General features: G+C 50.8%; 6 protein-coding genes and 1 pseudogene across 6 annotated transcripts; all 7 read left to right on the top strand.

The window, feature by feature from the left end:
* The first annotated feature begins 3,987 nt into the window (after positions 1 to 3,987).
* On the top strand, positions 3,988 to 5,062 carry LOC126779431 (late histone H1-like). The gene is made up of 2 exons (XM_050503346.1): positions 3,988 to 4,013; positions 4,096 to 5,062. Exons 1-2 carry the CDS (start codon positions 3,988 to 3,990, stop codon positions 4,790 to 4,792), a joined length of 723 nt encoding a protein of 240 aa, XP_050359303.1. The 3' UTR covers positions 4,793 to 5,062.
* Positions 5,063 to 9,416: 4,354 nt separating this feature from the next.
* On the top strand, positions 9,417 to 9,896 carry LOC126779756 (histone H2A). The gene has a single exon (XM_050503899.1). The coding sequence runs from the start codon at positions 9,493 to 9,495 to the stop codon at positions 9,865 to 9,867; it is 375 nt and encodes a 124-aa protein (XP_050359856.1). The 5' UTR covers positions 9,417 to 9,492; the 3' UTR covers positions 9,868 to 9,896.
* A 663-nt stretch (positions 9,897 to 10,559) lies between these two features.
* LOC126779758 (histone H2B-like) lies at positions 10,560 to 11,433 on the top strand. The gene has a single exon (XM_050503901.1). It carries the CDS (start codon positions 10,799 to 10,801, stop codon positions 11,171 to 11,173), a length of 375 nt encoding a protein of 124 aa, XP_050359858.1. The 5' UTR covers positions 10,560 to 10,798; the 3' UTR covers positions 11,174 to 11,433.
* Positions 11,434 to 11,910: 477 nt separating this feature from the next.
* Positions 11,911 to 12,594, top strand: LOC126779734 (histone H3-like; annotated as a pseudogene).
* A 5,341-nt stretch (positions 12,595 to 17,935) lies between these two features.
* Positions 17,936 to 18,333, top strand: LOC126779748 (histone H2A). Its single transcript, XM_050503891.1, has one exon. The coding sequence runs from the start codon at positions 17,936 to 17,938 to the stop codon at positions 18,308 to 18,310; it is 375 nt and encodes a 124-aa protein (XP_050359848.1). The 3' UTR covers positions 18,311 to 18,333.
* Positions 18,334 to 18,996: 663 nt separating this feature from the next.
* LOC126779753 (histone H2B) lies at positions 18,997 to 19,861 on the top strand. Its single transcript, XM_050503895.1, has one exon. It carries the CDS (start codon positions 19,233 to 19,235, stop codon positions 19,605 to 19,607), a length of 375 nt encoding a protein of 124 aa, XP_050359852.1. The 5' UTR covers positions 18,997 to 19,232; the 3' UTR covers positions 19,608 to 19,861.
* Positions 19,862 to 20,329: 468 nt separating this feature from the next.
* LOC126779736 (histone H3-like) lies at positions 20,330 to 21,003 on the top strand. The gene has a single exon (XM_050503879.1). The coding sequence runs from the start codon at positions 20,380 to 20,382 to the stop codon at positions 20,788 to 20,790; it is 411 nt and encodes a 136-aa protein (XP_050359836.1). The 5' UTR covers positions 20,330 to 20,379; the 3' UTR covers positions 20,791 to 21,003.
* Positions 21,004 to 24,817: the final 3,814 nt, after the last annotated feature.

Below are 24,817 nucleotides of genomic sequence, written 5' to 3'. Positions count from 1 at the left end.
TTGGGAAAGGGAGTGCGCTTCTTGCCCGGATCCGCGGAGGAATTTCGGGTCATCCAGCGCCATCTGACTGAGGCTATGAACCAGGATAAGACTATATCCTGGTTCTGCTATAGCCCAGCCGCGGAACTGCCAACCAAGGTGGCCATTAGGGGGCTACCACTCGACACACCCCCGGAAGAGGTGATCGCCGCCCTGCGCAGTTTAGGGTTCCCTGCGCAGAGCGCGAAGGCGATCCCAGGCGGAAGAGGTCGACATGGGTGCACCTATTTCGTCCAGCTGGTGCACCTGAAGGAGCAGGAGCTCAGGTCACTATACAAGACTACTGAGCTCCTGTGCATGCCCGGCCTGCTGATTGAAGCCTGGAGAGGCGCGAAGAGCCCGCCTCAATGTCACCGCTGCCAGGCATTTGGCCACTCCTCGGCCAATTGCCATAGGCAACAAAAGTGTGTTCGCTGCGCCGGCGAACACCTGGCACGGGACTGCCCGAGACCTCTTTCGGAACCACCGACGTGCGCAAACTGCGCTAAGGCGCATACAGCAAAGGACCGGAGGTGCCCGGTCTTTAAGAAAGAAGCACGAAGGAGGGGTATTAACGTGCCCGCCCCTCACCCGAACGGACCGAGAGCACAGCCAAAGGGGGACAGGGAGCGTGTCCCCCCGGTAGCACCTAAGCAGGTGGTCGGTCGCCCTATCGTCGCAGAACCTAAAGCGACGATAGTAGTCGACCAGCGAACGAAGCAGCCACCCCCTGCGAAGAAAGCCACGGAGGTGCGAGCCAAGCTTGCGCCCCCAACAACTTTGGCGCCTCCAGCCAACCAGCCGACGGCCAGGGACCAGCCTATAAAGGTGCCTAGCAGAAAGAAGAGAAGGAAGAGGGCAGCTAGGCCTCCCAGGACTGAGCCTGCGGCGGCATCGACGCCGCAGCCCAGGAAGGCAGCGACGGAGCCAAAGTCCGCTCCGGCTGCCGCCACGCGTCCGGTGGTGAGGCAAGAAGTGCCTCCCCCTGCGCAGATGACTACCTCGGCCAGTGCGAAAGGCCTGGACACCACCATCATCGTCCGGGTCTTCATGGAGGCACTGACGGCAATCCTGGTCGCCTATACACAGGGCCAGGACATAATACCTGCCATCTCAGCTGGAATAGCCGCTCTTGCGAAGCTCAATTCCAGCTGAGAATATTATATTGGAACCCAGGTGGCATACGTGGCCATATCCGGGAGCTGACCTTACTCGCCCAGTCGCAGGATATTCACGTAATCCTCCTGGGCGAAACGAAGCTCTCGGCTGAGATCGAGCTCCGAATACCGAATTTCTTCGTGTATCGACGAGATGAAGTCTCTCCCCGGGGCTGCCCATTCAGAGGGACTGCAGCCCTGGTGAGGAGGGATATCATACACGAAGAACTTGCACATGCACCTTTTGTGAGCCTACGTACGCAGGGGGTGCGTGTGCATGCTGGTGAGACGGAGCTGCTGCTGTATGCCGCCTACAAGCCACCCGGACAGGTTTTCTGCAGCACCGATGTCCAATCGCTTATCGACTCGCCGATGCCTACACTGATCGTGGGTGATCTGAACGCGAAGCACCACGCTTGGGGCTCGCGCGTCATCACCCAGGCGGGTAGGCACCTGCTTGAGGATAGCGAACGACAGGGTTACGGTGTGTTGGGTCCAGGAGCGCCGACCCACATACCGACTAACCCTTCGTACCAGCCGGACGTCCTGGACATCGTGCTGCACCACCGACTAGACGCACCCATCGATGTTGAGGTGAATTACGACCTCAACACACAGCACCTGCCGATTGTGGTCACAATCGCCCTCCAGCGCGACTTTACAGTGCCCCGCTCCCCTCGTTTGCGGGTCGACTGGGGGCGCTACTCCTCAGAGCTCTCGGAGTTTGAGCTCACGGTCCCGATCGCGACGACTGAAGATGTGGAAGGAGCTGCTTCTAAAATTTCTGAGGCGATCCAGAAAGCCAAAGAAGCAGCCACCTCTCAAGGAAGCACACCAAGAAGTCGTCAGGACCAGCTGCCGAGCTCGCTCCGAGTGAAGCTGAGGAAGAAACGAGTTCTTCGCCGACTGTGGGCGCGAACGCGCTGCCCGAGGGTGAAGCGTGACCTCAATAGGATTGCAGAGGAAGTGTCGCGTGCGCTCGTGGCTCTCGAGGATGACTACTGGGAGGCCACCATCGATCGAGCATCCGAGCACGACACTACGTTGTACCACCTCTGCAAACAGCTTACCGGACATGACTCGCCTGTTTACCCGCTCCTAGATCGAGCGGGTAACAGAAGATATTCCGCCAGCGACAGAGCAGAGATCCTGGCGGAACATTTGGAGGGTCAATTCACCCCCAATCCACCGGACTTATCAAGGATCGATGTCGTCCATCATCACGCGGCGATCCAGAGGCAAGTGGAGGTATTCCTGTCGGCCCCAATCCCGCCGCTCCAGGGAGACGATTATATCTCTCTGTCCGAGCTGCGGAAGGCCGTCTTCCTATTACCGAAGAGGAAGGCGCCAGGCCCCGACGGAATTACCAACGCCGCGTTGATGCAGCTACCCAACAACTGCCTCGTAGCGCTCGCGAGTGCTTTTAACGGGATACTCCGGACCGGACACTTCCCCGAGGCGTGGAAGAGAGGGAAGGTTATCGCCCTCCCTAAACCCGGGAAGGATCGTCGCTTCCCGGCAAGCTATCGGCCTATCACGCTACTCTCGCACATCGCCAAGCTGTTCGAGCGTCTGTTGCTGCGGAGACTCGCGCCTCACCTGCCCCTGCGCGAGGAGCAGTTCGGATTCCGCAGCGACCATTCAACGACGCTCCAGCTGGCGAGAGTTCTTAGCCACTTAGCCAGTGAGCGAAACAGAGGGCATCCCACCGTCGGGGTCTTTCTCGACATGGAGAAGGCCTTCGACCGGGTGTGGCATGCCGGACTCCTGGCTAAGCTCTTGAACACCTCGGCGCCTCTCGCGTATGTGCGAGTAGTGGCGTCGTTTTTGGAAGGCCGAAGCTTCTATGTCTCGGTGGAAGGCGCGGACTCTCAGCCGCGCCCCATTCGAGCCGGAGTACCCCGGGGTAGCTGCCTGTCACCGCGTCTATACGCGGTGTACACGGACGACATCCCTACCCTCCGCGACCATCTGCGTGAGGGTGAAGAGGATGTGATGCTGGCCCTGTACGCGGACGACAGCGCATTCTTTTCGTCGTCCTACCACCAGATCGTCGCAATAAACAAGATGCAACGAGTGTTGGATCTGATACCGGATTGGCTAGACAAGTGGAGGATGGCTGTCAACGTCGATAAGACGGCCGCTCTGCTTGTCGGTGCTGACAAGCCGATGCGTCGGCTCACCCTTCGAGGCCAGGACGTGGGATGGCAGACCTCAGTCTGCTACCTGGGGTGTCACTTGGACCGCAGGCTGCGCATGATACCCACCGTTAACAAGGTGGTGAGTCATGCCGCGGCTGCCCGGTCTAAGCTGCACGCCCTCTTCACGTCGCGGCTTCCATTAAAGACCAGACTGAGGGTCTACGGTGCCTACGTCCGCTCGCGCCTGACGTATGCGGCCCCCGCCTGGTACGCACTCTGCTCAGCGTACCAGAAGCGGAGGATTCAGATCCAACAGAACCGATGCCTACGCTTGATTGTAGGAGCTCCGAGGTACGTCAGAAATGATGTCATCCATAGAGACACCAGGACGCCCACCGTGGAGGAGTTCGTCCGCAAGCTCGCTCGCTCGCTATTTGCTAAGGCAGATAGCAGTGCGAGCGTACACCTCCACGGTATAGCACCACTTCATGCCAGACCACCTGAGGGGCGTCCGTTACCTCGTGAGCTCCTATTGTCGCCGACCATCAGCGCCGATGCAGGCATCGGTGAAGAGGAAGACGACGATCTGGAGACGCGGTAGGACGACATAACCAGTGAACAACATTACCACTGAAGAAAGATAGCCACTGGGTCACAACGACCCTGGCCCTATGGGCCTAAAAGAATCGACACGACGGTCGAACCGTCGGGGAGGACCATCCCGGGTAGGGGGGGCAACCCCGAGGCCCGTACCCAGACTGGCCTAGGCCAGCCAGGAGGACCATTGATGAAACGTCGGAAATGGTGAACAGCGCCATCAAAGAGTTGAAGGAACGTAGCGGTTCTTCGCTTCAGGCGATCAAGAAATACATCGCGGCTCAATACAAAGTCGATTCGGAAAAATTGGCTCCCTTCATCAGAAAGTATCTGAAGAGCGCCGTAGAATCGGGCGCGCTCATACAGACCAAGGGCAAGGGCGCATCGGGTTTGTTCAAGCTGGAATCGAAAACGTCGGCTTCGAAGAAACCCGCGGGCTCCGGAGCGGGAAGCGGGTCCGGCGGCAGCGGTGGCGGCGGAGGCGGCGGCAAGGCCGCGTCCTCGGCGGCTTCGGGTAAATCGAAGAAGGCCACGTCCGCTCCGGTCGGCGGCGGCAAGGGCGGCGGCGCCGCGGGCAAGAAAGCGGCCGCCGGCGGTGCTTCGTCCGGCACGGCGGCGTCTTCGCCGTCCAAATCTAAGGCGAAGGCTACGATTAAGGACAAAAAAGCGGCAGCGGCTAAAAAGAAACCGGCCGCCGCCGCCGCCAAGAAGGCCGCCGCGGCCGCCGCTCCTTCGAAGGCGAAGGGTGCCGCGTCGAAGGCGAAGAAGGGTGCGAAGCCGCCGACCAAGAAACCTAAAGCACCGAAACCGAAGAAGGCAGCCGCCGCTGCACCGAAGTCGAAACCGGCGGCTAAGAAAGCGGCCGCCGCTAAAAAGTAAGTCCCCCGCCAGCAGCCGCCGCGGTGATAATGACGACGACATCGTTCAAAAGTGTTATCAACAACAACAACAACAACAACAACAACAACAACAACATCGACAACATACATTTGTCCCGTCCCACGACGACGACGACGACGACGACGACGACGACGACGACTGTGATGATGACGATGCAAGCGTGTGCGGCGCGTAAATCGCACGATAAAAAGCCCTTTTCAGGGCTAACACAAATTTCTTAAGAATCGAAAGAAAGAAAGAAGAAGAAGAAAAAAAAAAAAAAAAAGTTTCGAACGACACGACACGATACGATATACCCTCCTATCCCTCTCTATATACATATACATTTATAGATCACCATCGTGTACTACGTACGAAAGGTTGATATAAGATAGATAAGGAAAATTATATTAAATAACTAAACATATTAATATTTACATACGAACAACACAAACTACACTATTCTTTAAATATTATAATGATAATATTCACGATACCGCTCTAGCCCTACCTTCTCTCTTCCTTTCTCTTACACTTTAATATAATATTTCGCTTTATTATTATTTCAAATAATCATTCGTTTTTCCATTCCATTCCATCGACGACGAACACCACCACAACCACCACCACCACCACCACCACCACGAATTCGCACTCACTCGATCACCGGAACCATCTCCCCCGCCCGACTGCCCGAATTTATAACGTAACGTAACGTAACGTAACGTAACGAACGACGATACAAATAAACATTATTATTAATTAATAAATTATTATTATACGCGCAGTTTACAGTATTAATAATCATTATTAATAAATTATTATTATACGCGCAGTTTACAGTAAATTCGCGAATGAAAAAAAAAAAAAAATAAAAATAAAAATCGAACGCTCCGCGATCATCGCTCAGTCAAAAGTCACCTCGATACGTCCGTGCAGATAGACGCGACGCCGTTCCGAGTATATAAAGGCGTTCGACAAATACGATACGAAGCGCCGCGCAAACGCAGCCCGAAGGGGAAAAAGCGGTCTAGTCGGATCGCCTCACGGCCGGGGAGAGCCCCTCAGGCGCCCACCGCCGCTTCTCAACCACACACTAAAGCCCCTCAGGCTCCCGCACCTACGGAAGCCCCTCAGGCACCCACGTGTGCTCCTCAGACACCCACACGAGCCCCTCAGGCACCCACGCGTGCCCCCCAGGCTACCAACAAAGGCGCTTGGGAGAAACCTCTGCCTATGGTCCGTAAGACCACAGAGGCACCTCCGCGTCCTCTTGCGCCGCGCGCAAACTACAGTAAACAGCCGCGTTCCCAAGAACGGGACACGGCGAACCTAAAACAATTTGCCATGTTATGTGGCAAAATTGACTTAGATGGCATCCAACATTTCTTAGATGAGTACTCGGCAGACCCAGGTAACTTTGTATGCCTGCTCGTAAAATATGCATCGCTGTTCACTCAGATGAATGCACTCACCAAGCTCAATGGCCAACGCTAGGATAAAGCCTCGCGCCCTGACCGTCATAACGTTCAACGCAAACGGTCTTATCCAACAAATCGATCTAGTCCGCGATTTCTTACGCAACCATCCCGTCGACGTCATGCTAGTGCAAGAGACGTTTCTCAAACCCAACGTTCGCGATCCGAACATCGCGAATTACCGCATCATCAGAAACGATCGTATCTCCGCTAAAGGTGGTACGGTTATTTACTATAAAAGGTCACTTCACTGCCTGCCACTCGACACCCCACCGCTCACCAACATCGAAGCGTCAATCTGTCAGCTAAGTATGACGGGCCATCAGCCCGTTATCCTAGCCTCTGTTTACCTCTCACCGACGAAACAACTCCTAGAAAATGACCTTAAGTCACTTCTATCAATGGGTAGCGCGGTCATTTTAGCCGGCGACCTAAACAGCAAACACCCCAACTGGAATTCACTCCAAACAAATGCTAGAGGTAAAACATTAGATCGTTTGTCTCACCATATGTCGCACAATTTTGCCGTCATTGCTCCTACGACACCCACTCGGTTCCCACTCTCGGAGAACCGCAGAGATAAACCAGACGTACTCGACATAGTGTTATTGAAAGGTGTGACCTTGCAGTTACGTTCAATCGAAGCACTATCCGAATTAGACTCAGATCACCGCCCAGTCTTAGTAGAGCTAGGGCCGGATGATCCACTTAACCGTCCTATTAAAACGATTATCGACTGGCATAAATTCACACAGCAAGTCCAGTCCTTAGATTCTCAGCCACTAAAAGATATCCCAGACAGAATTGACACAGTAGACGTTGCAAAAGCGGCCGCGATTAAACTCACGACCCACATACGCGACAAAATAGACATGTGCTCCAGGGAGGTCGAAATTCGCCCTAACGAGCGTTGGGAGCTCCCTGAAGACTTAAAAGATCTTATCACTCGGAAAAACGCCGCCACACGAGCTCATGACGCGTTTCCATCACCAGAAAACCGGAGGAAACTCTGGGCCCTTCAGAGGGACGTCAAAGCCCGTTTCAGCGAATTCCGTGATGATAATTACGGTACTCGCCTAGGGGAAATCAAACCATCGCACACAGCGTTCTGGACGATGCCGAGATCCCTCAAAGGCGAACGAGCCGCGAACATGCCTCCTTTGTTACGCCCGAATCTCCCGCCCGCAACAGACGACTTGGATAAGGCCGAGTGCTTAGCCGATAGCTTAGAAACGCAATGCTCACCGAGCAACCAAGCGGTAGACCCGGAACACCTCTTAAAGGTCGACACTTTAATAGATAATATCAGCTCTGTGCCACCAACGGACGAACCGTTGTCACCGACATCAGTCGAGGAGATCGAATCGATAGTCAAGAAATTACTAGTCAAAAAATCGCCCGGTGCGGACCGGATTAGTAATAAAGCCATTAAGCGCCTCCCGCAACAACTAATAGCACTTCTCGTGCTAATATTCAACGCCCTTCTGGCAGGATGCTCCTTTCCAGACCAATGGAAAGAAGCCATAGTCATAGGAATCCCTAAACCAGGGAAACCCAGGAATCAACCCACGAGCTATCGACCCATTAGCCTCCTCAACACGCTCGGAAAGGTCTACGAGAGAGTTATTCTCGCAAGAATCAAAGCCCACGTAGAGGCCAATCAGATTCAAATTAACGAGCAGTTCGGCTTTAGAGCCGGGCACTCGTGCGTCAATCAGGTCCACCGCCTAACGGAAGACATACTTAAGGGTTTCGCCATCGGTAGAACCACCTCGACGGGTGCCCTATTCTTCGATGTAGCGAAAGCATTCGACAAAGTCTGGCACAATGGTTTATTATATAAACTATACACTCTCGGATTGCCAGACAGACTCGTTCTCATCATACGAGACTACTTGACGAATCGTACTTTCCGCTACAGAGTTGAAGGCACCTTGTCATCACCTCGCCCCATCAGGGCAGGAGTCCCTCAAGGCTCCGCACTATCCCCGATACTCTATTCGTTATTCACGAATGATATTCCAAACCCAACCCAAAGGGTTAACCTAGCCCTCTTCGCGGACGATACCGCCTTATATACAACCACGCCTTCGACGGCAGTCATGACAAAGCGTCTCCAATCCGCGGCCAACGCACTAGGCGATTGGTTCCGGAAGTGGAGAATCGAAGTTAATCCGGATAAAAGTGTAGCAGTACACTTCACCCGCAATCCTATATATATTAGAAATCATATGGCCAACCCGGGAAACATAACCCTGTTCGACCAACCTATCCCGTGGAAATCCGAAGTTAAATACTTAGGAGTCACACTCGATAGGAGACTCAATTTCCAGTCCCACATCAAAAGGGTACGTAACAGGGCAGCGTTCGTACTAGGAAGACTGTATGTGATGCTATGTGGGAGGAGTAAAATGTCCCTTAGAAATAAGACGACATTGTACAAAACCTTCATACGTCCCATAATGACCTATGCGAGCCCTGTCTTTGCCCACTGCTCACCGTGTCAGATCAAACGTCTGCAGATGATTCAAAATCGCTTTCTCCGTATCGCTACCAACTCGCCATGGTACATACGTAACGTTGACCTTCACAAGGACCTCAAAATCGATTCGATCGCTAAGTATCTCAAAATGCTCTCTACGGCGTATTTTGAGAGAGCTAAGCGACACGGCAATCCGCTGATAGCACAGGCCTGCTCATATACCTCCCTCAGAGGTAACCTCCCGCACAGACTCAGGCGTCCAATGCACGTCCTCGATGACAATGACGACAGCATAACTGTCGCAAACGCTCCCTTCGTAGGGAAAACACTACACAAGACACTCTTACACCGTTTCCGCCGGCGGAAACGAGGTCCCAGATTTGCGACATCACGAAATCGGTCGTGATCTAGTATGGTGCTTCGTACAGAAGCGCTTCCCTCCCCTCCGACTACGTCCTGAGCCGAGGTGCGATCTCGTAGGAGACATCCTCAGGATGGACGTCATGTAGAGCCCGAGACGGCTCGAAATTCAAGGCGGAGTCTAGTACTCGCCCCAACGCCCGGTGACGCTGTAAAGGCCAATAGGGCCAACAGCACACATTCACTCAGGAAAAAAAAAAAAAAAAAAAAAAAAAAAATACGATACGAAGTCATTATTCACCGCACAGGCGAGCCGTACGCACGCGTATCGATCCGCGTTTCGTTCGTTATACATTTTAATAAAAACTATCTCTGTCGACATGTCCGGTCGCGGTAAAGGAGGCAAAGTCAAGGGGAAGGCAAAGTCACGTTCCAACCGTGCCGGTCTTCAGTTTCCCGTCGGACGTATACACAGACTGCTGAGGAAGGGTAACTACGCGGAGCGCGTCGGTGCCGGTGCACCGGTATACCTCGCGGCCGTCATGGAATACCTCGCCGCCGAAGTTCTCGAGTTGGCCGGCAACGCTGCCCGCGACAACAAGAAGACTAGGATTATACCGAGACATCTTCAGTTGGCGATCCGTAACGACGAGGAGCTGAACAAGTTACTCTCGGGCGTGACGATCGCACAAGGCGGCGTCCTCCCCAACATCCAAGCCGTTCTGCTGCCCAAGAAGACCGAGAAGAAGGCATAAACTGACGGTGGCTGTGCGCGACAATCGTTCGTTAGACGATCTCGATGACGACGACGACGACGCCGCCGTCGTCGTCTCCCTCTCTGTCCGTCTTCGTCGTCGTCTTTTCATCGATTCGATGATGATGATGATGATTATGATGAAACTATATAATCATATACCACCACGACCACCACCACCACCACCACGTGTATCGTGCGTGATACGACGTACGGACGACGGACGTACGAACGACATCGTCCAATCATGATCATTTACAAAAAGGCCCTTTTCAGGGCCACAAAATATATCGTATGTGCAAAATTAAAATGAGGTTTCATAAACGATTTCGACGTCCCGACATATCTTAGATTTATAATATATATATATTAACTTAGTACTAGACGTTCTCGTTATATCGAAGAAGATGTATATAATGTAGATGTATATAATATATAGTCTCCCTTATTAGTTTTAATTAAAATAATAATAATAAGAGTAATAATCGAACGTATTAATCATTTGAATTATTAATATTATTATTATTATTATTATATCAATAGGTAAACTATAATAAGAATAAACGATTCGTATCGAGATCGGAACGGAACGACGGACGATAGAGGGTGTCGAGGTCGAGGGGGGAGGGGGCGGGGGTGTTTGTGGCGGTGTCGTTGTGAAGGGAGGATGGAGTATTTCGTTTAGTATAAGAACCGAATAACCTTTTCCCCTCTCCGGCACCCCGCACTGTGCTCGTTTCCTATTGGTCGATAACGTTCTGCGTCTATACGGCACACCGTACGAGAGAGCGCGATGTGCTTAAAATAAAAATCGCTCGAATGTTTCATCGCATATTCTCTTGCGCTTCCGTGCGGTGCGCACGTGTATATATATACATATATACTGTTGTTTATTATCAGAACTGTGAATTTTTATAATCATCGTCATCATCATGCCGCCCAAGACTAGCGGAAAGGCCGCCAAGAAATCGGGCAAAGCTCAGAAGAATATCTCCAAATCGGATAAGAAGAAGAAGAAGCATAAGAGGAAGGAGAGCTACGCCATCTACATTTACAAAGTACTGAAACAGGTTCATCCCGACACCGGTATCTCGAGTAAGGCCATGTCGATCATGAACTCGTTCGTGAACGACATCTTCGAGCGCAGCGCCGCCGAGGCTTCTCGTCTCGCTCACTACAACAAGCGATCGACGATCACATCGAGGGAGGTACAGACGTCGGTGAGGCTGCTTCTACCGGGCGAGCTCGCCAAGCACGCCGTGAGCGAAGGCACTAAGGCCGTAACGAAGTACACGAGCTCTAAGTAAACGAAGTAGTCGCCACTTTCGACGGTTCGACGGACGACGAAGTTCGCGCGCGCGTTTGTGTGTGTGTGTTTGTGTGTGTGTGTGTCCATCGCTTCACATCATAGTAGATCGACAAGATGGCTCATATTATACGCCGCCTCCTCCTCCTCCTCCTCCTCCTCCGCCGCCGCCGTCGTTTCGATCGTCGTTTTCGATGTGCATTCGCATGACGATTACGCTACGATTTATTGAGAAAAAAAGGCCCTTTTCAGGGCCACAAAGAGTTTCGATGAACATATATAACATATACAGTTTCAAACGATTCAGTCGTCACGTTACGTCACGTCACCGACACCACCACCAACAACAACAACAACACCACAACCACAAACATACTCGTATATCACCCCGCCCATATTCATTTATTTATTATCTTTGATAGATAGACATATATATTTTAAACTCTTTTTATATTTTATATATATATATGTAATTATTATTATATTCGTTTATTTATTATAATAATCATCATCATGGTAGGTCGGTAAGCGTGAACGTACGAGAGGGACATCGTAGCTTAGAGAAAGAGATAGCGATACGTCATTATCGCTGCACCTCCATACGAGCACACCGTACTGCGCGTAGTAGTTACCGGTATAAAAGGAGACACCCGGCCCGTAAATTTTCATTCAGTCTCTGACGTTCATCTCGAGCGGACTCTACTACTACTGCTGCTGCTGCTGCTACTACTACTACAACTACCACTCTCTAGTTTTCGTGTTTAGTGTTACGTGTTTCGTGTCTCGTGAAGATGGCTCGTACCAAACAGACGGCCCGAAAATCAACCGGCGGTAAGGCGCCGCGGAAGCAACTCGCCACCAAGGCCGCTCGTAAGAGCGCTCCGGCCACGGGAGGTGTGAAGAAACCTCATCGTTACAGACCCGGTACGGTCGCTCTTCGTGAAATACGTCGCTATCAGAAGAGTACGGAACTTTTGATACGCAAGCTGCCGTTCCAGCGTCTTGTCCGTGAGATCGCACAAGACTTCAAGACGGATCTACGTTTCCAGAGTTCGGCCGTTATGGAAGCTAGCGAAACAGGAAGCTAGCGAGGCTTACCTCGTCGGTCTATTCGAAGACACGAACCTGTGCGCTATCCACGCCAAGCGTGTAACGATCATGCCCAAGGATATTCAATTGGCGCGTAGGATCCGAGGAGAACGTGCTTAATTACGTGACGTCGTCGATTGCATACTACTGCGTGTGTTTATAATAATAATAAATATACGTAGTAGTAGTATTTGCAAAATATAATTATCAAAAAGGCCCTTTTCAGGGCCGCATATATATATCTGAAAACGAAAAAAAATGTTTGTTTCATACGTTCAATCACGTCACGAAATATTATTACAAATTTTAACATAATTCACGAGATCACGTCGAACACGCTATAATAAATATATATATATATATATATATATATATATATAGTGATTTCAAAACAATATAATACATATAGACAAAACAATATAGAATCAGATAAAGATTTATCTTTTTTTTTAGTAGTAGTAGTAGTAGTAGTAATTGTTTGATATTAATAATATATCTCTGTCGATCTTTTTTTTCTTTATCAGGAATAAATAAATAAATAAAAATTGGAAAGCAAAATAAATCTTCAAAACGAAAACAACACCGGCAAAACCAAACTAAAAACTCTCCCCCCGCACCCGGACACCGTCCCTACCAAAGTCCGATCCGATATCGCCATCTCTTTTCTCTATCTCGCGCGCGCAGCGGCGAACGGCGTACGTAACGTCGTGCGTGTACCAGTCGAGTGACAGTATATATATAACGAAGCTCCTGAATAAAGCGCCCTCCCTGCCATAACGGCAGGGAGGCAACAATCTCAGTCTCGTCGGGCCATGGACCCGCTCAGAAAGCTTTCTAAGGAGCAGCTCTTAAAGCTGCTCCAACAGCACCTTCCCATTGACGCGGTAGAGCGTCTTAGCGACTTCGCCCTCGACATAGAGGGCACGTTAGACCTAGGACCCGTCTCCGAAGCCCGCGGACGGGACTCGCCCAACCCCCCGCTGCCCTCCGGTGAGACCATGGAGGTCGAATCCGAAAGTGACAGCGGGAGGTCCCGCGGATCCACGTCCGACGGCTCTGAGACGGGAGATACTGACGAGGAGAGCGACGGTTTCGAGACCGTCATCTCCAAGTCAACAAAGAGGAAGGCGAAGGCTCCTCAAGCCCCGCCTCCTCGTAAGCGACCGACAAAGGCGACTTTGTCGTCGCCAAATGCTCGCAGAGCCGGAGGCCCGGTGATGCCGAGCAAACCGATTGTGGCATATCCACAACCCGCGTCACCCACGCCCCCGATGCCCCGAGTGGCCAATCAGACGAACGAGCAAACAAGCTCGAAACTCCCACCGCCAGTCTTCATACAAGACAAATCAAGGTGGACCACCATCTCGGATATTCTCTCGGCGAAGCGTATCCACTATACGCACGCCAAGAATACCGCGCAAGGAATCAGGGTCCAAGTTCAGGACTCTTTAACACATAGGAAACTGACAGAGTTCCTTAGGCAAGATGGCACTGCCTTCCATACGTTCGCTCTCGAGGACGAGCGTTTACTACGAGTGGTCATCAGGGGAATACCTAAGGAAACCCCCGAGGGCCTGATCAAGGCAAGTTTGGAGAGTTCCAACTTGCCAATCTTAGAGGTACATCGGATGTACCACCCGCGTACTAAAGAGCGCTACGACCTAGTGCTCGCCATACTACCTCTTACCCCCGAGGGTAAGAAAATATTCAATATCGAAAAGATCTGCGGTCTTTCCGACTTCAAGCTGGAACCTCCCCGCAGCCGCGGCACCCCTGGCCAGTGCCATCGGTGCCAACTCTACGGGCATTCCGCGCGGCATTGTTTTGCCAAACCTAGATGCGTAAAGTGTCTAGAGGGCCACTTAACAGCCGAGTGCGGTCGGAGCAAAATTCCCGTCCCTGAAGCCCCTCCGAGTTGCGTATTGTGCAAAACCGAGGGCCACCCCGCGAATTATCGCGGGTGTCCCAAGGCGCCGCGCAAACGCAGCCCGAAGGGGAAAAAGCGGTCTAGTCGGATCGCCTCACGGCCGGGGAGAGCCCCTCAGGCGCCCACCGCCGCTCCTCAACCACACACTAGAGCCCCTCAGGCTCCCGCACCTACGGAAGCCCCTCAGGCACCCACGTGTGCTCCTCAGACACCCACACGAGCCCCTCAGGCACCCACGCGTGCCCCCCAGGCTACCAACAAAGGCGCTTGGGAGAAACCTCTGCCTATGGTCCGTAAGACCACAGAGGCACCTCCGCGTCCTCTTGCGCCGCGCGCAAACTACAGTCAACAGCCGCGTTCCCAAGAACGGGACACGGCGAACCTAAAACAATTTGCCATGTTATGCGGCAAAATTGACTTAGATGGCATCCAACATTTCTTGGATGAGTACTCGGCAGACCCAGGTAACTTTGTATGCCTGCTCGTAAAATATGCATCGCTGTTCACTCAGATGAACGCACTCACCAAGCTCAATGGCCAACGCTAGGATAAAGCCTCGCGCCCTGACCGTCATAACGTTCAACGCAAACGGTCTTATCCAACAAATCGATCTAGTCCGCGATTTCTTACGCAACCATCCCGTCGACGTCATGCTAGTGCAAGAGACGTTTCTCAAACCCAACGTTCGCGATCCGAACATCGCGAATTACCGCATCATCAGAAACGATCGTATCTCCGCTAAAGGTGGTACGGTTATTTACTATAAAAGGTCACTTCACTGCCTGCCACTCGACACCCCACCGCTCACCAACATCGAAGCGTCAATCTGTCAGCTAAGTATGACGGGCCATCAGCCCGTTATCCTAGCCTCTGTTTACCTCTCACCGACGAAACAACTTCTAGAAAATGACCTTAAGTCACTTCTATCAATGGGTAGCGCGGTCATTTTAGCCGGCGACCTAAACAGCAAACACCCCAACTGGAATTCACTCCAAACAAATGCTAGAGGTAAAACATTAGATCGTTTGTCTCACCATATGTCGCACAATTTTGCCGTCATTGCTCCTACGACACCCACTCGGTTCCCACTCTCGGAGAACCGCAGAGATAAACCAGACGTACTCGACATAGTGTTATTGAAAGGCGTGACCTTGCAGTTACGTTCAATCGAAGCACTATCCGAGTTAGACTCAGATCACCGCCCAGTCTTAGTAGAGCTAGGGCCGGATGATCCACTTAACCGTCCTATTAAAACGATTATCGACTGGCATAAATTCACACAGCAAGTCCAGTCCTTAGATTCTCAGCCACTAAAAGATATCCCAGACAGAATTGACACAGTAGACGTTGCAAAAGCGGCCGCGATTAAACTCACGACCCACATACGCGACAAAATAGACATGTGCTCCAGGGAGGTCGAAATTCGCCCTAACGAGCGTTGGGAGCTCCCTGAAGACTTAAAAGATCTTATCACTCGGAAAAACGCCGCCACACGAGCTCATGACGCGTTTCCATCACCAGAAAACCGGAGGAAACTCTGGGCCCTTCAGAGGGACGTCAAAGCCCGTTTCAGCGAATTCCGTGATGATAATTACGGTACTCGCCTAGGGGAAATCAAACCATCGCACACAGCGTTCTGGACGATGCCGAGATCCCTCAAAGGCGAACGAGCCGCGAACATGCCTCCTTTGTTACGCCCGAATCTCCCGCCCGCAACAGACGACTTGGATAAGGCCGAGTGCTTAGCCGATAGCTTAGAAACGCAATGCTCACCGAGCAACCAAGCGGTAGACCCGGAACACCTCTTAAAGGTCGACACTTTAATAGATAATATCAGCTCTGTGCCACCAACGGACGAACCGTTGTCACCGACATCAGTCGAGGAGATCGAATCGATAGTCAAGAAATTACTAGTCAAAAAATCGCCCGGTGCGGACCGGATTAGTAATAAAGCCATTAAGCGCCTCCCGCAACAACTAATAGCACTTCTCGTGCTAATATTCAACGCCCTTCTGGCAGGATGCTCCTTTCCAGACCAATGGAAAGAAGCCATAGTCATAGGAATCCCTAAACCAGGGAAACCCAGGAATCAACCCACGAGCTATCGACCCATTAGCCTCCTCAACACGCTCGGAAAGGTCTACGAGAGAGTTATTCTCGCAAGAATCAAAGCCCACGTAGAGGCCAATCAGATTCAAATTAACGAGCAGTTCGGCTTTAGAGCCGGGCACTCGTGCGTCAATCAGGTCCACCGCCTAACGGAAGACATACTTAAGGGTTTCGCCATCGGTAGAACCACCTCGACGGGTGCCCTATTCTTCGATGTAGCGAAAGCATTCGACAAAGTCTGGCACAATGGTTTATTATATAAACTATACACTCTCGGATTGCCAGACAGACTCGTTCTCATCATACGAGACTACTTGACGAATCGTACTTTCCGCTACAGAGTTGAAGGCACCTTGTCATCACCTCGCCCCATCAGGGCAGGAGTCCCTCAAGGCTCCGCACTATCCCCGATACTCTATTCGTTATTCACGAATGATATTCCAAACCCAACCCAAAGGGTTAACCTAGCCCTCTTCGCGGACGATACCGCCTTATATACAACCACGCCTTCGACGGCAGTCATGACAAAGCGTCTCCAATCCGCGGCCAACGCACTAGGCGATTGGTTCCGGAAGTGGAGAATCGAAGTTAATCCGGATAAAAGTGTAGCAGTACACTTCACCCGCAATCCTATATATATTAGAAATCATATGGCCAACCCGGGAAACATAACCCTGTTCGACCAACCTATCCCGTGGAAATCCGAAGTTAAATACTTAGGAGTCACACTCGATAGGAGACTCAATTTCCAGTCCCACATCAAAAGGGTACGTAACAGGGCAGCGTTCGTACTAGGAAGACTGTATGTGATGCTATGTGGGAGGAGTAAATTGTCCCTTAGAAATAAGACGACATTGTACAAAACCTTCATACGTCCCATAATGACCTATGCGAGCCCTGTCTTTGCCCACTGCTCACCGTGTCAGATCAAACGTCTGCAGATGATTCAAAATCGCTTTCTCCGTATCGCTACCAACTCGCCATGGTACATACGTAACGTTGACCTTCACAAGGACCTAAAAATCGATTCGATCGCTAAGTATCTCAAAATGCTCTCTACGGCGTATTTTGAGAGAGCTAAGCGACACGGCAATCCGCTGATAGCACAGGCCTGCTCATATACCTCCCTCAGAGGTAACCTCCCGCACAGACTCAGGCGTCCAATGCACGTCCTCGATGACAATGACGACAGCATAACTGTCGCAAACGCTCCCTTCGTAGGGAAAACACTACACAAGACACTCTTACACCGTTTCCGCCGGCGGAAACGAGGTCCCAGATTTGCGACATCACGAAATCGGTCGTGATCTAGTATGGTGCTTCGTACAGAAGCGCTTCCCTCCCCTCCGACTACGTCCTGAGCCGAGGTGCGATCTCGTAGGAGACATCCTCAGGATGGACGTCATGTAGAGCCCGAGACGGCTCGAAATTCAAGGCGGAGTCTAGTACTCGCCCCAACGCCCGGTGACGCTGTAAAGGCCAATAGGGCCAACAGCACACATTCACTCAGGAAAAAAAAAAAAAAAAAAAAAAAATACGATACGAAGTCATTATTCACCGCACAGGCGAGCCGTACGCACGCGTATCGATCCGCGTTTCGTTCGTTATACATTTTAATAAAAACCTATCTCTGTCGACATGTCCGGTCGCGGTAAAGGAGGCAAAGTCAAGGGGAAGGCAAAGTCACGTTCCAACCGTGCCGGTCTTCAGTTTCCCGTCGGACGTATACACAGACTGCTGAGGAAGGGTAACTACGCGGAGCGCGTCGGTGCCGGTGCACCGGTATACCTCGCGGCCGTCATGGAATACCTCGCCGCCGAAGTTCTCGAGTTGGCCGGCAACGCTGCCCGCGACAACAAGAAGACTAGGATTATACCGAGACATCTTCAGTTGGCGATCCGTAACGACGAGGAGCTGAACAAGTTACTCTCGGGCGTGACGATCGCACAAGGCGGCGTCCTCCCCAACATCCAAGCCGTTCTGCTGCCCAAGAAGACCGAGAAGAAGGCATAAACTGACGGTGGCTGTGCGCGACAATCGTTCGTTAGACGATCTCGAGGACGACGACGACGACGCCGCCGTCGTCGTCTCCGTCTCTGTCCGTCTTCGTCGTCGTCTTTTCATCGATTCGATGATGATGATGATGATTATGATGAAACTATATAATCATATACCACCACGACCACCACCACCACCACCACGTGTATCGTGCGTGATACGACGTACGGACGACGGACGTACGAACGACATCGTCCAATCATGATCATTTACAAAAAGGCCCTTTTCAGGGCCACAAAATATATCGTATGTGCAAAATTAAAATGAGGTTTCATAAACGATTTCGACGTCCTGACGTATCTTAGATTTATAATATATATATATATATATTAACTTAGTACTAGACGTTCTCGTTATATCGAAGAAGATGTATATAATATATAGTCTCCCTTATTAGTTTTAATTAAAATAATAATAATAAGAGTAATAATCGAACGTATTAATCATTTGAATTATTAATATTATTATTATTATTATTATATCAATAGGTAAACTATAATAAGAATAAACGATTCGTATCGAGATCGGAACGGAACGACGGACGATAGAGGGTGTCGAGGTCGAGGGGGGAGGGGGCGGGGGTGTTTGTGGCGGTGTCGTTGTGAAGGGAGGATGGAGTATTTCGTTTAGTATAAGAACCGAATAACCTTTTCCCCTCTCCGGCACCCCGCACTGTGCTCGTTTCCTATTGGTCGATAACGTTCTGCGTCTATACGGCACACCGTACGAGAGAGCGCGATGTGCTTAAAATAAAAATCGCTCGAATGTTTCATCGCATATTCTCTTGCGCTTCCGTGCGGTGCGCACGTGTATATATATACATATATACTGTTGTTTATTATCAGAACTGTGAATTTTTATAATCATCGTCATCATCATGCCGCCCAAGACTAGCGGAAAGGCCGCCAAGAAATCGGGCAAAGCTCAGAAGAATATCTCCAAATCGGATAAGAAGAAGAAGAAGCATAAGAGGAAGGAGAGCTACGCCATCTACATTTACAAAGTACTGAAACAGGTTCATCCCGACACCGGTATCTCGAGTAAGGCCATGTCGATCATGAACTCGTTCGTGAACGACATCTTCGAGCGCATCGCCGCCGAGGCTTCTCGTCTCGCTCACTACAACAAGCGATCGACGATCACATCGAGGGAGGTACAGACGTCGGTGAGGCTGCTTCTACCCGGCGAGCTCGCCAAGCACGCCGTGAGCGAAGGCACTAAGGCCGTAACGAAGTACACGAGCTCTAAGTAAACGAAGTAGTCGCCACTTTCGACGGTTCGACGGACGACGAAGTTCGCGCGCGCGTTTGTGTGTGTGTGTTTGTGTGTGTGTGTGTCCATCGCTTCACATCATAGTAGATCGACAAGATGGCTCATATTATACGCCGCCTCCTCCTCCTCCTCCTCCGCCGCCGCCGTCGTTTCGATCGTCGTTTTCGATGTGCATTCGCATGACGATTACGCTACGATTTATTGAGAAAAAAAGGCCCTTTTCAGGGCCACAAAGAGTTTCGATGAACATATATAACATATACAGTTTCAAACGATTCAGTCGTCACGTTACGTCACGTCACCGACACCATCAACAACAACAACAACACCACAACCACAAACATACTCGTATATCACCCCGCCCATATTCATTTATTTATTATCTTTGATAGATAGACATATATATTTTAAACTCTTTTTATATTTTATATATATATATGTAATTATTATTATATTCGTTTATTTATTATAATAATCATCATCATGGTAGGTCGGTAAGCGTGAACGTACGAGAGGGACATCGTAGCTTAGAGAAAGAGATAGCGATACGTCATTATCGCTGCACCTCCATACGAGCACACCGTACTGCGCGTAGTAGTTACCGGTATAAAAGGAGACACCCGGCCCGTAAATTTTCATTCAGTCTCTGACGTTCATCTCGAGCGGACTCTACTACTACTACTACTACTACTACTACAACTACCACTCTCTAGTTTTCGTGTTTAGTGTTACGTGTTTCGTGTCTCGTGAAGATGGCTCGTACCAAACAGACGGCCCGAAAATCAACCGGCGGTAAGACGCCGCGGAAGCAACTCGCCACCAAGGCCGCTCGTAAGAGCGCTCCGGCCACGGGAGGTGTGAAGAAACCTCATCGTTACAGACCCGGTACGGTCGCTCTTCGTGAAATACGTCGCTATCAGAAGAGTACGGAACTTTTGATACGCAAGCTGCCGTTCCAGCGTCTTGTCCGTGAGATCGCACAAGACTTCAAGACGGATCTACGTTTCCAGAGTTCGGCCGTTATGGCGTTACAGGAAGCTAGCGAGGCTTACCTCGTCGGTCTATTCGAAGACACGAACCTGTGCGCTATCCACGCCAAGCGTGTAACGATCATGCCCAAGGATATTCAATTGGCGCGTAGGATCCGAGGAGAACGTGCTTAATTACGTGACGTCGTCGATTGCATACTACTGCGTGTGTTTATAATAATAATAAATATACGTAGTAGTAGTATTTGCAAAATATAATTATCAAAAAGGCCCTTTTCAGGGCCGCATATATATATCTGAAAACGAAAAAAAATGTTTGTTTCATACGTTCAATCACGTCACGAAATATTATTACAAATTTTAACATAATTCACGAGATCACGTCGAACACGCTATAATAAATATATATATATATATATATATATATATATATAGTGATTTCAAAACAATATAATACATATAGACAAAACAATATAGAATCAAATAAAGATTTATCTTTTTTTTTTTTTTTTTTAGTAGTAGTAGTAGTAGTTGTTTGATATTAATAATATATCTCTGTCGATCTTTTTTTTTTTTTTTTTTTTTTTTTTTTCAGGAATAAATAAATAAATAAATAAAAATTGGAAAGCAAAATAAATCTTCAAAACGAAAACAACACCGGCAAAACCAAACTAAAAACTCTCCCCCCGCACCCGGACACCGTCCCTACCAAAGTCCGATCCGATATCGCCATCTCTTTTCTCTATCTCGCGCGCGCAGCGGCGAACGGCGTACGTAACGTCGTGCGTGTACAAGTCGAGTGACAGTATATATATAACGAAGCTCCTGAATAAAGCGCGCATTCTCGTTCCGACCTCCGTCCCGCACGGATGTCTGTACTGACGAAACCCGACTCAATATTTCCAAGAAAAGCTGACCCGCACAACAGGTGCGGCTACCCGAGCGCCCTTTGTGTGCGCCGACACTTCATGATATTCGACCCTTTGTTCGAAAGGTCGCCTCGCCGCCGTCTGTTCTAGAAACTGAACAAAGGATTTATCAACAAAGAATTCTCAACAAAGACAACTCGCACAACAGGTGCGAATTCCTGAGCACCCTTGTGTGCGCCGACCGTTTGCGATCGCCGACCCCTTTGTTCGAAGGATCGCCTCGCCAGCCGTGAACAATAAACACTATATCTACAGATAAACTAATTGTGCAGTGCAGTGAAGTGCTAAGTGGGAAAGTGTAGTGTAGTGCACTCCGCGAATTCCGCGAAAGTCCTGCCAATCAGCATTCGTGAGTACACCCGTAGATTAAGTACACACTCCTTTGGGAGTAGGCACTCATTTCTGCCACCCACGGGCAGATTCCAGTAGGGATCACACCGTAGGCACACACCTCCCTGCCATAACGGCAGGGAGGCAACAATCTCAGTCTCGTCGGGCCATGGACCCGCTCAGAAAGCTTTCTAAGGAGCAGCTCTTAAAGCTGCTCCAACAGCACCTTCCCATTGACGCGGTAGAGCGTCTTAGCGACTTCGCCCTCGACATAGAGGGCACGTTAGACCTAGGACCCGTCTCCGAAGCCCGCGGACGGGACTCGCCCAACCCCCCGCTGCCCTCCGGTGAGACCATGGAGGTCGAATCCGAAAGTGACAGCGGGAGGTCCCGCGGATCCACGTCCGACGGCTCTGAGACGGGAGATACTGACGAGGAGAGCGACGGTTTCGAGACCGTCATCTCCAAGTCAACAAAGAGGAAGGCGAAGGCTCCTCAAGCCCCGCCTCCTCGTAAGCGACCGACAAAGGCGACTTTGTCGTCGCCAAATGCTCGCAGAGCCGGAGGCCCGGTGATGCCGAGCAAACCGATTGTGGCATATCCACAACCCGCGTCACCCACGCCCCCGATGCCCCGAGTGGCCAATCAGACGAACGAGCAAACAAGCTCGAAACTCCCACCGCCAGTCTTCATACAAGACAAATCAAGGTGGACCACCATCTCGGATATTCTCTCGGCGAAGCGTATCCACTATACGCACGCCAAGAATACCGCGCAAGGAATCAGGGTCCAAGTTCAGGACTCTTTAACACATAGGAAACTGACAGAGTTCCTTAGGCAAGATGGCACTGCCTTCCATACGTTCGCTCTCGAGGACGAGCGTTTACTACGAGTGGTCATCAGGGGAATACCTAAGGAAACCCCCGAGGGCCTGATCAAGGCAAGTTTGGAGAGTTCCAACTTGCCAATCTTAGAGGTACATCGGATGTACCACCCGCGTACTAAAGAGCGCTACGACCTAGTGCTCGCCATACTACCTCTTACCCCCGAGGGTAAGAAAATATTCAATATCGAAAAGATCTGCGGTCTTTCCGACTTCAAGCTGGAACCTCCCCGCAGCCGCGGCACCCCTGGCCAGTGCCATCGGTGCCAACTCTACGGGCATTCCGCGCGGCATTGTTTTGCCAAACCTAGATGCGTAAAGTGTCTAGAGGGCCACTTAACAGCCGAGTGCGGTCGGAGCAAAATTCCCGTCCCTGAAGCCCCTCCGAGTTGCGTATTGTGCAAAACCGAGGGCCACCCCGCGAATTATCGCGGGTGTCCCAAGGCGCCGCGCAAACGCAGCCCGAAGGGGAAAAAGCGGTCTAGTCGGATCGCCTCACGGCCGGGGAGAGCCCCTCAGGCGCCCACCGCCGCTTCTCAACCACACACTAAAGCCCCTCAGGCTCCCGCACCTACGGAAGCCCCTCAGGCACCCACGTGTGCTCCTCAGACACCCACACGAGCCCCTCAGGCACCCACGCGTGCCCCCCAGGCTACCAACAAAGGCGCTTGGGAGAAACCTCTGCCTATGGTCCGTAAGACCACAGAGGCACCTCCGCGTCCTCTTGCGCCGCGCGCAAACTACAGTAAACAGCCGCGTTCCCAAGAACGGGACACGGCGAACCTAAAACAATTTGCCATGTTATGTGGCAAAATTGACTTAGATGGCATCCAACATTTCTTAGATGAGTACTCGGCAGACCCAGGTAACTTTGTATGCCTGCTCGTAAAATATGCATCGCTGTTCACTCAGATGAACGCACTCACCAAGCTCAATGGCCAACGCTAGGATAAAGCCTCGCGCCCTGACCGTCATAACGTTCAACGCAAACGGTCTTATCCAACAAATCGATCTAGTCCGCGATTTCTTACGCAACCATCCCGTCGACGTCATGCTAGTGCAAGAGACGTTTCTCAAACCCAACGTTCGCGATCCGAACATCGCGAATTACCGCATCATCAGAAACGATCGTATCTCCGCTAAAGGTGGTACGGTTATTTACTATAAAAGGTCACTTCACTGCCTGCCACTCGACACCCCACCGCTCACCAACATCGAAGCGTCAATCTGTCAGCTAAGTATGACGGGCCATCAGCCCGTTATCCTAGCCTCTGTTTACCTCTCACCGACGAAACAACTCCTAGAAAATGACCTTAAGTCACTTCTATCAATGGGTAGCGCGGTCATTTTAGCCGGCGACCTAAACAGCAAACACCCCAACTGGAATTCACTCCAAACAAATGCTAGAGGTAAAACATTAGATCGTTTGTCTCACCATATGTCGCACAATTTTGCCGTCATTGCTCCTACGACACCCACTCGGTTCCCACTCTCGGAGAACCGCAGAGATAAACCAGACGTACTCGACATAGTGTTATTGAAAGGCGTGACCTTGCAGTTACGTTCAATCGAAGCACTATCCGAGTTAGACTCAGATCACCGCCCAGTCTTAGTAGAGCTAGGGCCGGATGATCCACTTAACCGTCCTATTAAAACGATTATCGACTGGCATAAATTCACACAGCAAGTCCAGTCCTTAGATTCTCAGCCACTAAAAGATATCCCAGACAGAATTGACACAGTAGACGTTGCAAAAGCGGCCGCGATTAAACTCACGACCCACATACGCGACAAAATAGACATGTGCTCCAGGGAGGTCGAAATTCGCCCTAACGAGCGTTGGGAGCTCCCTGAAGACTTAAAAGATCTTATCACTCGGAAAAACGCCGCCACACGAGCTCATGACGCGTTTCCATCACCAGAAAACCGGAGGAAACTCTGGGCCCTTCAGAGGGACGTCAAAGCCCGTTTCAGCGAATTCCGTGATGATAATTACGGTACTCGCCTAGGGGAAATCAAACCATCGCACACAGCGTTCTGGACGATGCCGAGATCCCTC

The sequence above is a fragment of the Nymphalis io genome, chromosome 29 (genome assembly GCF_905147045.1).
Source record: "Nymphalis io chromosome 29, ilAglIoxx1.1, whole genome shotgun sequence".
In the NCBI taxonomy this organism is placed as follows: Eukaryota; Metazoa; Arthropoda; class Insecta; order Lepidoptera; family Nymphalidae; genus Nymphalis; species Nymphalis io.
Note: the sequence above shows the minus strand (reverse complement) of the source record. Positions and strands in the feature narration are given on the sequence as shown.